General features: G+C 42.1%; 1 protein-coding gene across 1 annotated transcript in view; it reads left to right on the forward strand.

Moving 5' to 3' along the window:
• Positions 1-4,053: 4,053 nt before the first annotated feature.
• ATOSA (atos homolog A) overlaps positions 4,054-17,351 on the forward strand; it is a 46,693-nt gene continuing 33,395 nt past the window's right edge. The window contains exon 1 of the mRNA XM_083712542.1: positions 4,054-4,210. Within this exon, the coding sequence (XP_083568668.1) occupies positions 4,195-4,210 (16 nt within the window). The 5' untranslated portion in view covers positions 4,054-4,194. The remainder of the gene's footprint in view (positions 4,211-17,351) is intronic.

The raw sequence follows: 17,351 nt of genomic DNA on the forward strand, positions 1-17,351 counted from the left end.
CACTGATGAATAGGGCTGCTTCAATCCCTCTTTGTTAGGTGTGTAAATAGCCCAGGAAGATCCTCAGTGGATGTTTCATTAATGGGAGCTAGTGGTTAGTAGTCTGTCTCCTTATACTTGGAAAGCTCTTTTTTTTTTGCAGTGAGATACCTATTAAACTTTGGAGAAAGTGAGCTGAGGGAAGGGGGCAGATTCTCATATGCACACCAAAGGGCAGCTGGCAGTTTTGGAGAGGGAGAGAGCAATTTGTGCATTCCCTGAGGGCAGTGATGCAGCTGGGTAGTTTTAGATTGGATTGGAGTTAATGGGGGGAAGGGGGCTTAGATAGTCAGGTACATTGTTTACCACATTTTGAAGAAAGATCCCACAGGAGATAAAGCCCAACCCTTCTCCTTATCTCCCTTTGAAATACAATTGTTTCCAAGTGTACAACTGCAGCTCCTACACTCCAAGTATGTTTCATCCCACCCACCCACCTCCACAAAAAATACATGTGATGCCTAATATCCTAATTTGGATTTTTGAATCAGATATTTATCCTAATTTGGATTTTTGAATCAGATATTTATCAGGGCAATCCTAACAATGTCAACTCATAAGAAAGACCTATTGAAAAAAATGAGTCTTACTCCTAGGTAACAGTGGTTAGGATTGCAGTTTATGTATATATTATTTACATTTTGTCTAGTTAATAGTGCTACTCTTCTGGAACTATAGGCACACAAGATTTTTAATTTTTTGCTGTGTGATGTTGAGCAGTACTGTTGATTCGATAGCATCAATGTGGAAATCATGTTGCCATGTAGAAAGGTGTTTTTGATTTATATATGCACAGTTAATTCCTTTAGATCCTATGCAGAGTTGGGTGAACTTGAATTAATTTATTTTAATAGGTTTATGTGTGCTAAATGCTGCATAAGATTGAATTGTCAGTGAGACGTACCTCTGCGTAAACATGCATAGAATCAGAAATATATAAAAAAGTCCAGTAGCACCTTAGAGACCAACTGTTCGTTCTTTGTATGAGCTTTCGTGTGCATGCACACTTCTTCAGATACCTTCTTCAGATGCATAGAATCAGGCTGTCTATGCCATTTCATTTTTCTCTGTAAAGTGTTCCAGAGCTACCAAACACAAAACTATTATTCAGAGGATGTCAAATGCAATTAACCCCAACCTACCCTACAAAACATTATTTTAAAAACTGAGACATTTTTCTACTCCAGGTTAAATTCCAGTGCATCTTGGAGATGTAAAATGTCCCAAAGCAGAAAGGCAATTCAGACTGCTATCAGTTTTTGTTTGAAAAATACCACAGGAGATTAAAAAACTCCCAATATGTTAATACTAACTGGTGGGGAAATCACCACAGTGACAATGATTTCTTTGGATGTGTTTTTTGGCCCAGGTCCTTTTTCGCTTTTCAAAAAAGAAAACTGATCACCTACATTTGCATCAGTTTTTGTTATTTTCGGGCTGGAACTCAATGACACCTCTATGGAAAACAATCAATGGACTTTCTGGCTTTTATTTGCCCCATGCCTTTTCAGTACCCTTTTTATAAACAGAAAGAAAACTGAATGCTAAGCAGCTGAAATTTGAGGACATTGTTCACTATTATGCAAGTGACAACGTTCTAGAATTTGCACAGTAGGTTTACTTCTGTATAAGCAGTACAGCAAAAGAGTGCAATTGCACCCCCAAGGTTTGGGTTTTAGAACTAGAATGAGAAGAGATGATTGCATGTAAAATGAGGACTTTATTTCACGTCAAGATTTCCCAATGAAGCCTGACACTGAAGAGGGCATGGGAAGTCTGGATGATTTTTGCACGTAGGAGTAAGGAAGTTAAAGAACAATGACTTCTGCCCCAAGTTAAGAGCTCAGACTGAGGAACTTTGCACCGGCAAACACTGTTTGCACTAGAACATTCCCAACTTCTGTTCAGCTTCAGGCGAAAACCCACAAAAGTAGGAAAGGAAAAGCCGCCATCGGCATTTAGTTTTTTCTCCTGTGATCCTGGGAATACGGCCGTGCGTGCGTGCGTTTGTATTAATAAGAAAAACATACAGGGCCTGTTTTGGTCTCTCACTACTCAACAGGCCCAACTTTTACTTGGGCTTCGGTTGCCATAACAACGCAGTTCCTCGCCAGGCTTAGAAACAAGTGGAAGGCAAGAGCAGCTTGCAAATGGATTGGCCACGGGCGGGCCACGTGACGTCGGCCGTGTTTTTTTTGTGTGGCTTTTTTTTTTTTTTTGACAAGGCAAAATAAACCAGATAGCGACGGCGAGGAAGGAGGGGAGCGGGCGGACGGAGAGAGGGATGCCCGCCTGGGAAGGCGAGGAGAGGGGCGGCTAAGGCAGGCTTCCCGGTGGGTCCTAGAGCTGCGCGGGGCATGGGAGGCGGGGCAGAGACCCTCGCGACTCTCCCCGCACCCCGCTTCTTCCTCGCGCGTTAAGCTTCCCCGCGTGCGGGTCTGTCTGCCCAACTCTTCCCCCCTTGCCCGCTTCGCACGACGCCGCCTCAGCCCGTGACTGGGGAGCGTGTGGCGGCGGCGGCGGCGGCGGCCCGCTTGGCTGGGAGACAGAGAAGTGTCAGGAGGAGGAGGAGAGTTAGTCAGCGGAGGAGGGCACGGCGGAGTCATGGAAAACCCTCGGCAGCCGCCGCAAGAGCAACAACATCCCGGCTGGCGGGGAGGGAGAGCCTGCGCGTCGAGACTGGACTGAGGCGGGCAGGTCCGGGTGGCGTCGCCGCCGCCGCCGCGTTGTTTGCGTGAGGGCTTGAGGAGGCCCAGCAGCAGCAGCAGCAGCAGCGGCGGGTGTCCGCTCGCCTTCCTCTCCGGAGTCGCCGCGGGTTGTGGGGAGGAGAGAGAAAGAGAGAGAGAGCGGGAGCGATGCGGTTGCTGCTGCTGCTGCTGCGACAGCCTGCCTTGACCCGCTGAGGTGCGCGCGCGAGAGCGGGACTGCGAGCCAGGCTCATGCGGGGCAGGTGAGGGGCCGAGTGGGAGGAGGAGGAGGAGGACGACGGCGGCGGCAGCAGCAGCCGGGAGCCTTTTATTGGCCGCCGCGCGCGTCAGGCACCTTCGGGCGCCTCGGGATCTCCGCGGGTGTTCGCGCCGCGAGAGGCGGGTGTCTAGGAGGGCCCGGAGCGCCGAAAGGGGCTGGCGGTTGCCGTTGACACGGGACTTGAGCGATGGGGCGGTGAAGAAGAAGAAGTCGCCTTCCATCCCTCCTCTTCTCTCCTCCCTCCCCCTCTATTCCCCTCTCGGCCGGGTTGTGTAAGGTGAGGGTCGAGCCGAGCCAAGGAAAAAGGGAGGAGGAAGGTGGTGGTTGTGTTTTTTTTCCTTGCGCGGAGCTCAGTCCAGGTGCTGCTTAATTTACCACGAAAAGCGCAAGGCTTTTTTTGTTGTTGCGCGTTTCCGAGGACTTAAGGAACAAAGTGGACCATTGCGCTGCGCGGCTTCCCCGTCGTCTCCTCCTCCTCTTTTTTTTTAAAGCCCTCCCTCCTTTTATGACAATGAGCGTCGGCGGCTGTTGTCAGACTGTTTTTATTTAGTCTCGGCGCGCGAGCAGGGAATTTGGGGGAAGGAGGTCGGGAGTTGTTCTGCCCTCTCTCCTTCTCCCTCCTCCTCCTCCTTCCTGCCTGGCTCCGTAGAACAGGTAAAACGCCATGGACTCCAGCCTGGCTTGACCCTGCCCTGGGGCTCTGTGATTCAGAGCCTTTTGATTCGGGCGAGTGCGTTGCATACGCGTCGGGGGGGGGGGGAGTTTTAACTTTTTGTTGTCTGAGCTTTGGCCCAGGCAGGTTATAAATAGACCTGTTCAGACGCCGTGTTAAAGAAGGACACACTGGCAAGATCCAGAGAGAGAGAAGGAGGGAGGGAAGAAGGCAGGCATTGGCCGGGTCTAGCTCCCCCCCCCCTCCCAGCAGACTTCTGCTGCCACCACAATAAATGCCAGGAGGAGGCCTAGCTGCTACAGTTTTTTGTGAGCTGTTAAGGATAAAGGGGGGGATTTTTTATTGTATTATTCCTGTAACAATAGCAAAGAGAGAGAGAGAAAAATTAGCTGCAGACAGCATTAGTGAGACTACAAAGAAGAGGGAGAGAAAATAGCCCGGATAAGCCCTTCCACCCCCTTTTCCTTGAAGAAGAAGAAGAAGAAGAAGAAGAAGAAGAAAGATTTGGACTGAAAATGAAGCCTGACCGAGGTAATTGAATTAATAAAAAATCCTATGCTTAACATTTTTATCCTGGATAAATTGTTTTTTTAATGGGTGGTGATCATATTGTGATGAGGTGGGTACTGGGCCCATTTTTTTTGGGGGGGGAGTGAGGATTTTGGAAGGATTAATGCCTGAAATTGATAATTATTGTTAGTGTCTGTAGTGTTATTTTTTTAAGGAGGTTGTGAAAATTTATTGGATTGACTTTGTCAATAAAGAGCTGGGTTTACTTCATCAATCAAGAACTGGAAGACAGAAACTCAGTGTGAAAAATACCCTTTGCCCTGGGAGGATCATTTTAAATGTCAGAACAGTGTTGTGCTTAGGCTTAGGCTATTATCATACAATTGCAACATGAAAAAAAAAATCTGTCAGAGATTGCTATCAGGAATTTTGTTAGCAACTCAATCTCTGTATAAATGGATGATATAAACACAGGTTAGGACAGCATTGAAACTCATGCAAAGCAGCTAAAACTTTCATTCTATTTATATTCTCCTGACCACTTCTAGTAGAATCTGCTCTAGTTCCTTTAATTGTGTTTGTGGTTAGTAGTTAAATTCAGTGGGTCAGATAGCATCGTTCTACTGATTCAGAACTTGTGTAGCTATTGTAAAAATGGTTCACGCCACTAGAGTTAAGCAAGTCCTGACTTCTAATGTTAACTGTGTATTCATCATTAGTTATTGCTTGCAATAATGTATTTCACTGTTGTAACTAGCCTGAACATTATTTTTAGTGAACAGTGCAATCCTATGCATGTATACTCAGAAGTAAGTACTACCGATGTCTCAAGCATCTGCAGGATTGCAGGTTAAATTTCATATCTCACATTGGAGCAATGAGCACTCGGGAGTAATATCTTTGCTATACTGTATTGTACTTCCTTAACTTTAAATACACAGTCAGTTACTATATGAATAATTTCAGGGATGTAAGATTATATATTAAAGTGGTTGAGGATGTGTAAAAGTATCAAGGCTGTGATCCTATAGGCACTTACCTGGGAAGTGCTTTGCTTTTTGAGATGCTTGCTTATTGAGTATCCTTTTTTGTTACAGAAAGTATGTTATTTTCTGATTAATATATTAAATAAGTGAATGTACAGAAGTACATGTGTCATGGCTGTTTTAAAACTGCTTGATCTTGAAAGAAAAGAAACTGGTGGGATACGGTCAAACAAAGGAGCATTGTGTATTGACAACTACTTGCAGAATCCTTATTTGACTTCAGTTGTGTCGTGTGCAATATGATTCTAAACATGTTTACTCTGAAGTAAAGCTGACTGTATTCAATGGTACTTACTCCCAATAAGTGTTCTTAGGTTTGCAGCCTAAATACTCAAAGGGAAAGCAAGAATTACTAAATATACTGAGATAAAGCAGAAGTTCAGTATTTGTAACTCCTTTCACACTATGAAAGCTTTGGCACAATAGATCTGATATGAGACAGTGGGGATTTATGGTGAGATAGCTGTAGAGTAGTCAGCCAGGGTAATGCAGTTGAAATAAAGGTGAATGAAGGCTTCTTGCAGAAAACAACTTTTGATATATTGAAATTATAATGTCTCTGAGACACTTCAGGCCGCGTAACAGTAGCAAAATGTGCTTTAAATTGCCTTACTTTTCGCAGCAGCAAGGTGAAGTTGGAACTTTAAGTGCCAGTTGCAGTGTTGAAAGCAAATAAGAACTATAATTCCAATGCACATAGTTTTAACTGTCCACAAATTGTTACTCTTTGTGAACCATCTACAAAGGGTTAAACTGTGGCCTAAATGCCATATTCATCCTACCAATGCAGTTGTTAAGGCATAATCATGCAAATGTTTACATGTGATTCCCCCCTCCACTCAACAGCAGCTGCACCACAGGGAAGCATGAAATCACCTGCTTCCATTAGTTGCAAATTAATAGTGAAGGACACAGGATGAGCAGAGCATTTAACTAAGCTGCAGTACAGTCTGTTTAATACTGGACAGATAGGAGGAAAATTGTGCTGCACTTGACTATAAAGGAGAAATGTTTTGTTTGTTTCTCCAGATGATATTCTTGGTTAATCAGTAGCAGTGTTGTCTTTTTCATTAGTAGTAGTAGTAGTAGTAGTAGTAGTAGTAATAGCTGAACTTAAGTTCAAAGTGATTGTCCGATCTAGGATTTTGGGTAGAAAAACATGCATTTAGAAGTAAAAATAGAATGAAACTCTTGATTTTAAATAATCTGCTAGTGAATCTGATAACTTCCTGTATTCAGATGAAAGGGGGCACTTATTACTAATTCTCTGTCAGTGACACTGAGAAGCATTTTCATTGATTTGGTAGCAGAAAAGATGGGTTGATGGAGGTTTAGAAACTTGGCTCTGAAATAAAGGGCATCGGTTAACATATTCAAAATGTATGAGGTATCTTAGGGGGAGGGGTCAGAGAGAGCGCTCTGCCCCCCAACTGCTTGTACTATATAAGCTTAAGGTATGCAGTAAATAGTGTTCCATTGCATCCCTTAAGCATCACTGAGTTTAGTAGATCTTAGTCTCCAGGCTTGGGGAACTGCCAACATTTCTGTTTTGCTTTTAAATCATTCAAAGTTTAACCACTTTTAAAAGTACCGCTGACAGCATCACAGTCATATATATACATTTCTACTCAGAAATCTCATTGAGTTCATGTATACCACTGTATTCTGCTCTGGTCAGACCTCACCTGGAGTACTGTGTCCAGTTCTGGGCACCACAGTTCAAGAAGGACACTGACAAACTGGAACGTGTCCAGAGGAGGGCAACCAAAATGGTCAAAGGCCTGGAAACGATGCCTTATGAGGAACGGCTAAGGGAGCTGGGCATGTTTAGCCTGGAGAAGAGGAGGTTAAGGGGTGATATGATAGCCATGTTCAAATATATAAAAGGATGTCGCATAGAGGAGGAAGAAAGGTTTTCTGCTGCTCCAGAGAAGCAGACACAATGGTTCCAAACTACAAGAAAGAAGATTCCACCTAAACATTAGGAAGAACTTCCTGACAGTAAGAGCTGTTCGACAGTGGAATTTTCTGCCAAGGAGTTTGGTGGAGTCTCCTTCTTTGGAGGTCTTTAAGCAGAGGCTTGACAACCATATGTCAGGAGTGCTCTGATGGTGTTTCCTGCTTGGCAGGGGGTTGAACTCGATGGCCCTTGTGGTCTCTTCCAACTCTATGATTCTATGAGACTTACTTCCAGATATGAGGGTATAAGACTGTAGCCTAATTCATTTTGCCCTGAGGGGAGAAGAAAGAAACTTGGGGATTTGTCACCATTCATCTCCCATAGGGCCCCCTCCCTCCTCCAATTGTCACCAGAGGGGTCTCTGAATGACACTTTTGCCCTGAGAGGAGTGAGAAGAAGTAGAACAATTTTTTTAAAAAATTGATGCTTGTTGTTGTAATTTTTGTTAAGCTGCGTGGTGAGGTCCACCTGAAAAACTGTATAGAAACACCTTAAAAACAATATTTTCCACAAAAAACTAGTTCCAATTTACTTACTATATCTTCTAATTAGAAGGGGAGAAGTGGATATGCATATCTATAACAAGTCCTGGGCAGTGTTATCACCCATCTTCAGATGTTGCTGGAAATAGATAGTTTACCTACTGTGGAGACTTGCTTTTTCTTGTCATGTGTCAGGGAAGCCTTGAAGCTCCTTCCTTGGAAATACGTCCCATTAATTTGTAAGTAAAACTGCTTATGACAACTGAAACTTTCCATCTCCAGCCCACTGATGTATCATCTCCAACTTTTATCCCATACAACCCGAAACTCTGTAATTGTAGATTGAGAGTTTTGTAAATAGCCAACAGGCATATTTGATAGTTCTATTTAGATTTAGCAGGGAGTAAGCTTGTTTTGAAGATTGCAGGACTACCTCCCAAGTAAACATGCATAGGATTGTGTTCATCTTTGCAGATAAGAGGTGCAAAATTCAGTTTAGGATGATGAATAATAAACAAGAGGCATATGTGCTCCAGGTGATGTTACTTCCTGTTTAGTAGGGTGGCGGCAGCTGTTCTGAAGATTGCCTAAATTGTGCTTCTAGTTATAGAAGCCACAGGTAAATGCAGGGATGAGGCAATGAAGTGGTAGTGATGCAGCATTCTGTTCTAGCAGGGAAGCTGTTCTGGCAGTTTTTCTTGCTATTGGATTGTACTCCTGAAAAGTAAATATAAGGGAGAGATCTGTGATGTTTGTTGGATTACTTTATAAGAAATGTGAGGATTAGGAAATCCTAGAAAAAGATGGCTCAGATGGCAATCTTATTGTCTGGTGGTTTGGATAATGATGTGGGGAATCTAGCCTTAATTATGGGAAAAACAGATGTGCCATTGTAGTATATAGTGTACAGACAAAAGAATGGTAAGTTGCTCTGATTTTGTGTGTGTAGATGAAGGACTTTCTGGTGTTTCGGTTCCTAATTAATTTTCACCTGCTCTCTTGCTGCCAAACAAAATTGCATAGTTGTTAGTACTACTGACCTTTTATTAGTAATCAAAGATTAAGTGAAAACTTGATGATGAAGAAGAATCTTGGGTGGAAAATGGAGGATGTGGATTAAAATATAATTGAGCGTTTACTAGAGACAACATCTTAAGTGAAGTACAAACTATAATAAAGTAGTAATTATGTGCTTTCATCTTGTACTGAAAGTAAAAATGGAAATAGCAACTGTAATTTATTCAGTTAAGGTTTTAAGCTGTTAAGTTTGTGACCTATCTCTTTCCACTCAACAGTGCATCCTTGTAGTTGATTAATTTTTATGGCTTTATTTGAGGCCTGGCTGGATCTATGGCAGTAGTCCTGTCACAATTCTGGATTCATGGTTGTAGTCCTTGGATGCAACCCTCTTTGTTGGTAGAAAAAGGCATGAGTGGTATAAGCCATACTCAAGAGTAGACCCACTGAAAAACCAATGGACTTAAGTTGTCCACTGTCTTTCAGTGGGTCAGCTCTGAGCATGATCTAGTCAGAAACCGCTCTAATATTTCAGTTCTGAAAATCAGTTTTTTATGGTGCCACACTGGACTTTGAATAAAAATACCTCTGGGAGCAATGGGACTTGATATTGATCCGTCACTTTCAGAGTGAATAGTATGAAAAAACAACCCATGACTTCACCTAATGTTTATACTTTGAAACTTCCTTGATTGTGGGAAGCAACAAACAGGCTAACTATAAAAACAAATTAATAATAAGGTGAAATAATTAGTTTAGAATAGTGATGAATCGGATACTTCAAACAATAATGGGCAAGAAACTCATAATTCACATGACAGTGTAAATGTGTGTGACTCATTTTCTGTTACCCAGATGCTTTCAAATTTACTCTTATGCCTAGGAATTGAAATATTCTTCAGACCACTGTGTATACCAGATCTGGGGAGCATGTGACTCTCCAGCTTTTGTCTGACACCTAACCCCCATTGGCCCCAGTAAACATGGTTGATGTTGGGATCTGTAGTCCAGCAACACCTAGTTCTTGGCTCTGACACAGATTGATTCACATGTCAAAGGAAGAGGCTGTTTAACCAGTTTTAGTTTGTCCTTTATCAAGCAAGATGATTTCAGATACGTGGCTTCTAGTGCAGTAAGGTATAAGAGGAATTGCAATCTACTTTCCATGCTATTGGGAGTACAGTACAGTGGAACCTCGAGTTGCGGACGTAATCCATCCCGGAGGCATGTGTGCAACTTGAAGCGTTTGCATTCAGAAGCGCCACGTCTGCAACTTGAAGCGTTTGCATTCAGAAGCGCCACGTCTGCGCATGTGGCGCAATTTAGTGCTTCTGTGCATGCACAAAGCATGATTAAGAGCTTCTGCGCATGTGCAAGTGGTGAAACCCGGCGAAACCATTCAGGTACTTCCGGGTTGCCACAGGACGCAACTTAGAAAGACGTAACCTGAAGCGGATGCAACATGAGGTTTGACTGTATTGCAGTTTTTCTATGTATATATCCTGCAGTGTGATATTCACATCAGCAGGTATGATATAGGGGTGATTTGCAGCTCATCATCAAAAGTCTACTGCAGTCTGAGTTAAGGTACCATTTTATAATTTTATTTCTTTAATCTATTTTTAAAAATTATTGCTAAAACATATTTCTGGCTTTTTTTAGAATGAGAGATCATTTACCATTACAGTGGTACCTCAGGTTACATACACTTCAGGTTACAGACTCTGCTAACCCAGAAATAGTGCTTCAGGTTAAGAACTTTGCTTCAGGATGAGAACAGAAATCGTGCTCCAGCGGCGCGGCAGCAGCAGGAGGCCCCATTAGCTAAAGTGGTGCTTCAGGTTAAGAACAGTTTCAGGTTAAGTACGGACCTCCGGAACGAATTAAGTACTTAACCCGAGGTACCACTGTATTTTATATTGACCTACTGACCAGTCGGGAAGCGGGTGGCGCTGTGGGTTAAACCACAGAGCCTAGGACTTGCTGATCAGAAGGTCGGCGGTTCGAATCCCCGTGATGGGGTGTTGCTCGGCCCCTGCTCCTGCCAACCTAGCAGTTCGAAAGCACGTCAAAGTGCAAGTAGATAAATAGGTACCGCTCTGGCGGGAAGGTGAATGGCGTTTCTGTGCGCTGCTCTGGTTCACCAGAAGCGGCTTAGTCATGCTGGCCACATGACCCAGAAGCTATACGCCAGCTCCCTCGGCCAATAAAGCGAAATGAGCGCCGCAACCCCAGAGTCGGTCATTACTGGACCTAATGGTCAGGGGTCCCTTTACCTTTACTTTACCGACCAGTCAGCTGGATACTGATACCAAGAAAGTTCCTAGAACAGATAATTAAACAGCTGTTCTGCAAATACTTGGAAAGGGATGCTTTGATTATTAAGAACCAGCATGGGTTTCTCAAAAACAATTCATGCCAGACTATTATTATTATTATTTTATAGAGTTACAATATTGGTGGATCAGGGGCATGTTGTAGATGTACTGTATCTTGATTTCAGTAAAGATTTTGACCAAGTCCTCCATGATATTCTTCTGGAGAAACTAGTAAAATGTGGCCTAGACAATGTTACTAGTTAACTGACCAAACTTGAAAAGTGACCACCAAATGTTCCTCACTACCCTGTCAAAAAGTAATGTGGGGTGCTGCAGGTTTCTGTCCTAGGACTGGTGTTGTTCATAAACTTTCTAAGTGACTTGGATCATTGATCTGACCCAGCTTCGACAACCTGAGTACGGTGATCATGAAGCCTTTCATGGGTTTGGGGGGGCTATACCTGGTTTTGTACCAGCCACACTGTTGCAACAACTATTGCTTGGTTGCTACTTGAGAAAGTATTTGAGATGCTGTGGCAGTACAACTCCAGATAATCTTGGAAGAAGCAATTTTTTTTTTTGATCTGTTACAGTTTGGGTTCTGGTCAGAGTTGGGACAGAAACAGCCTTGGTCATTCTGATGAGTGACCTTGACTGGAAGAGAAACAAGAGAGTGTGACCCTATTGATTATCCTTGATCTCTCAGCCATGTTCAATAGCATTGACTATGATATCCTCCTGGGGTGATACATTGGGATGGGAGTTGGAGGCACTGTGTTGCAGCAGTTCTACATGAAGGGTTGTTATCGGAGAGTAGCACTGAGTGACACTTCTTCAACTTTATGGCACGTGGGTTGTGGGGTTCTGCAAAGTTGTTTCTGTCCCCATTGCTGTGTTAACACCCGTGTGAAGCTGTTCGAAGTAAACTGCCACCACTCTCTACAAACTGAGTTAGGTGAGGATGTGCAGGTGCTGAATCAGTACCTAGGTGCAGTCGTTGGCTGGATGGGGCCCAATAAATTGAAACTGAATCCTAACAAGATAGAGCTTTTTGAAGGTGATTCAGCATTATTCTCCCACCCCCATTGTTATCTACTGATGCCCTGGACATAAAAGATTCACAAAGGCCCTTATTTCCTTGTACCACACGGAAAGCTGTCATCTGCTCCAGCCAGTGGTAGAAACCGGGGTAGAAAGGCTAGGAGCCAAATGGCTTCTGGGACCTGGGTTGTGGGAACCAAAACAGAATGTCTAGTCGATGATATGATTTCTCAACCGCAACCAAATTTTAGAGGCTTGTTCTTCATCCTGGATATCTGGCCCTGTGACTTTGAAACAGGTATCCCCAACCTTCGGCCCTCCAGATCTTTTGGACTACAATTCCCATCATCCCAAACCACTTGTCCTATTAGCTAGGGATCATGGGAGTTGTATGCCAAAACATCTGGAAGGCCGCTGGTTGGGGATGCCTGCTTTAAAAGCTGCAACTGTTGTGTGAGAACATTGCAACTTTCTAAATTTTACAGACTTCATGGTATATGAAGTTGTGTGATTTTAAAATTTTCTGTTTCTGTTCCTCAGTCTTTGACTCTGGAAAAATCCTGGCTGTTTAGAATGTGAAGAACCTTTAACAAACTTTATTAACTTTACATTCATGTAGAAATAATTTCCAATAGAGTAGAAATAGAAATAGTAGTTTCAATTCTCTCAACAGTGTATGTGTTGTTTTCCCCTCTTTTTAACTATTAACATACTGTGAGCAAAACTACTATTCAAAACAAATGGTCTTGTGTTTGTCATATGTACACATTTTGGGTATGTTGAGCTAAAAATGCCATTTATCTTTTTATATTTGAACTGTAATAATAGCAACACTCAGTGCCACATTTAGTGTGTCCTGCTTCTTGTTGTTCTGCTTTTCTTTGCTCTCAAATTGCCCAAACACAGCTGGGTTCATAAGAGGAGAAAAGAAAACATGATACTACTGCCAAACAGACAGGAAACTGTAGTAGACCTTGTGAGCAGTGAAGGGTTGAAGCACGCCTTCCGTCCAATCAGCTGCGAGTTCTGTTGCTATGTGCACTCTTACTCTGCCTTCTTTGTGGAAAAAATGTCTTGCACAGAGAGGCTGAATATGTAGCCAAAGCTGAACATTTTTGTGTTAGCCACTGCAGACATCTGGATTCCCAAGATACTGACAGTGTAGCCCATTTTGCTGCCAGAAGGCAACTACTTTTTCCGCCCGATTCCAGTATGGTTTACAGTGGAAACAAAGGGCTGCACAGAGAAGGTGTGTAAAAAGAAAGGAGTAATTCTTAAATGTTCTTAAGTTGTTTATGAACCCTGACTGTTTTTCTTCTTTTCTCTTCCCTATTCTGTATACTTGGTGTTATAAGCTGCAGTTTGTCTTTTGTCTGCATGGAAATCTTACACAGGGATAATTTCCTTGTGACAGTTTTAGAACTCACTTGTGGTGATAAACAATAATGAAAATCATTTAATTGTTGATTCCGAACAAAGGTGGAAAGGAAAAAGGAGAAATGATATGTGAGAGAGGAACTTACCACTTCACAAAAAAAGCCACTTCCAGTAGTAGGTAGTGAAATTTAGTCTGTGTGTGTTTGATTATTGAACAGCTCCATTATTGATCACGAAGCTCATTCAGGTTTAATGCCATGAAAATTATACTACCATATACTAAGTTTATATTTTGCATGGCTTCATGTTTTCTCTTCCTGTAGTATTCCAGTAATACACCTTTTCAAACTAACTAAAGGTTTTCAGAATAACTTTAAAAGTATTAGAATTTTGGGCATATCCTCCCTGTTATATGGCATTTTATACTGGATATCATAGATGTATATTACTTGCCATAGAAGACCCACTAATAGCCAGGCATAATGCTTGCTTTATTGTTCACAGTGAAAATGGAAGACTTGGCTGACGATGTATTTCTTTTGTGTGTGCTTTTTGTTCATATAGGTCAAAGTTCTTTCAGAACACAAGGAAATGATTACATTATTCTACTAGTATATCTAGTGCTAGTAAATACAGCATTATCAATCTCTTGCCATTTGCTTGTATTGGTCCAAAGAGAGGTTATAAAAATAACACCCAGCCATTTGGCCGTTTTGAGAAGCAAATTTTAATGATACTAATAAAAAAACAGTAATAATTTGGAATTAAATAAGGTGATATGTACCTTTTTTAAGCTACTGCTCTGCAAAGCCAGTTAACAAAACACTGAAAGCCCCCACACCATTTTTCACCAATGGTATTGTGAGTCAGATGAGGTTTTTGAGAAACACAAGAGTCTAATTATGACTTGGTAACACAGATGTTAGTTGTATTTGGAGCATCTCTTGATAGCCTAGAAAGGGAAAACCATTTGATTTACGTGATCATGGTGGTATCTAACATGCCCTCTGAAGGAAGAAGAATGTTCTCACTGGGCTCTATTTTTTTTTTATGTCTAGGAAAATCTTATGCTTTGCTATGAAAGAATGTTGCAGCTAGGGATAGCAAAGGGGACTGAAGGTTCTTTCAGAGTAGCTATTCTTTCAAGCTATCCAGCATATTTATAGATAAATAAGTTCCAAAACTGAGTTATCATCCTGCAATAGAAAGGGGGCACAGGAGCATGGATTTCTCAGGGGTTTTTTTTGGGGGGGGGAGGTGTTGGGAGGTTCCACATGTGCATCATACACCTGATTATAGTTTCTCTCTCCATAGAAGACTATAGTAAATTTGAGAGGGTGTAGCCCTGGTCACTGCGGACATGTGCTCAGGCTTGAAGTTCATTTTGGAAGCTTCAATGTGCACAACGAAGAGTTCTGCCCTGAAGCAGTTTTCCTGTTCCATTTAGTGAGTGGGGCAACTCTGCATGCCTATTCCTTTGCATGAACAGAGTTGCCATTTGACTTCCTTAGAAGAAAGCCAAGTCCACTCACAAAGGAGTTGTATATGCATATTGGAGTGTGCTCAAATAACTGGGCCAGGCCATAATGTTCCCATAAGCACCCAATGTTGATCCAAGAGATTTTGCCTTGAGGTCAGAGACATGATGGCGGACTTTTTTTCATGTACAAAAGTTAACGGGACTGATAGTTGAATCTTAGGTCAAAGTGGCAATGGGATGGGGATACAGGGTAGGCCACATTGCATATACCATACATCTCTGTCCTTCGACACTTGCTATTCTAGCTCCTTGTTCTTTTCCCCCGGTATGCCGCCTGAGGCAGTTATCTAATAGTTGGGCCAGCCCTGATTTAGCACTTTTTATAGTGGATTCCTCTATAATGTTATGCTGTCTTGTTTGAAGTTATCTGTATCTATAACAACTTCCTTTATATAAACAAACAAATAAAAATAATGTATATGTGTGTGTGTCTTTCTGTTGTGGAACTTCTGGGAGCTTTTACCACTTCTCAAATTAGTTATAAAGTCTCAGAATGACTCATATGAAGAAGAAAAAGCTACAAGAAATTCTCCATGAATCAGGCCAGCCAATTAAAGATATTAGAAAGAAACACAATAACAGTTTTATGGCCACCTTATGGATCATTCCTCAGTATATGCACACTTGTGGTCTAAGGGCACTCCTTTGTAGAAGCGAGTTAGGTCTAGGTCTGGTTAGTGCTGAGATGGGAAATCCTTACATATTGCCTTGCATTCCATAATGGCAAAAATGCAGGATATAAATATAATAAAATATGTAAGTACATTGTACATGTTTCATGGGAAATTATTTAGAAATAGAATAAATACATTTTTGAGGAAGGCAATTTAAAGGTAAATTCTATGATATAAGGTAAAGGGACCCCTGACCATTAGGTCCAGTCGTGGCCGACTCTGGGGTTGCGGCACTCATCTCGCTTTATTGGCCAAGAGAGCTGGTGCACAGCTTCCGGGTCATGTGGCCACCATGACTAAGCTGCTCTGGCGAACCAGAGTAGTGCACAGAAACACCGTTTACCTTCCCGCCGGAGCGGTACCTATTTATCTACTTGCACTTTGATGCGCTTTTGAACTGCTAGGTTGGCAGGAGCAGGGACCGAGCAACGGGAGCTCACCCTGTCGTGTGGATTCGAACCACCAACCTTCTGATAAGCAAGCCCTAGGCTCTGTGGTTTAATCCACAGCGCCACCGGCGTCCCTTTTTATAAATTCTATGATACAGTATCCCTTAAAATAGCCAGACTAAATGGCAACAAACCCTTGTTTAGTGATCTGTATGTATATATGCGCTGTTTCTCACAAACTTTCACAGGGGATTTCTCCTAAATGGCATTGCAAATCAATTTATACTTGCCTTTATGCAGGCTTATGCATTGTAACTGAAAGAAATGGGCTTGCTAGATTCAGAAATTGATTGAATCATTCAGGATATAAATACAATAAAATATATGAATTCAAGCTAAAATATCTGTATCTTTTCACATTTTACACATAGATTATACAATTTAGGTTTTATATAATTCTCACAGAGTTGGAAGGTATATGTAGACCAGGTACAAGGAACTTGTGGCTTTCTAAGTCCCATCAACCCCACTCAGCATGGCCAGTGGTCAGGGATGATGGGAGTTAGGAGACGAGCAACATTTGAAAGAACGCATGCTTTCTGTCTCTGATGAAGACCATTCTTTGCTCTAAGGCAGAACATCTGTATCTAAACCATTCATGGTGGATGTTTGCCCAAACTTTTCTGGAAAATCTCCAAGGAAGGAAATGGTACCATTTTCCAATGCATCTTTTTCTTTTTACATAAGCTGCAATATGATAGTTCTAGTGGTAAATTATCATGATGATTAGGAATGTCTTTAACATCCTCTGTAGTTTTTAAATAATTTACATGCCCTTAGTGACCAATAGGATAAACTAAAGATTCCTGGGAAAACTCTGATTTTGATGGTAGGTTTGTAGAGATGTGATCTGCTTTATTACCTTGAGGGAAGACCAGGGGTTTCTGCATCACATGAGAAATGCATATTTGAGGGTAACAAACCAATAGTGAACATGGTACTAGGCCTGAGCAAAATGTTTGTCTGCATCATTTGTAGGGCAAAAGGGGGGCTTCTAGGGGAAGAGAATTTTTTTTTTGCATCTTTTTCTGTTTTCAACAGTTCTTCCTCTCTGCTACCAGTTTCCATCCATTCCTGAATGGTCTCATTCTGTCACTATTCATGCAATGAGTTTGATACTACAACACTTTTGTGATGACATGAATCCAGTTCAGAATGTGGGTAATGCTTCCCACCGGCACTCCAATTGAACAATTTTTCTTCTTCACTTTTTCACATACCTGCCCTTTGGTCGTGGCCAAAATGGGAGACTTTTTAC

The sequence above is a fragment of the Podarcis gaigeae genome, assembly GCF_964106915.1.
Source record: "Podarcis gaigeae genome assembly, chromosome: 14".
NCBI classification, from domain to species: Eukaryota; Metazoa; Chordata; class Lepidosauria; order Squamata; family Lacertidae; genus Podarcis; species Podarcis gaigeae.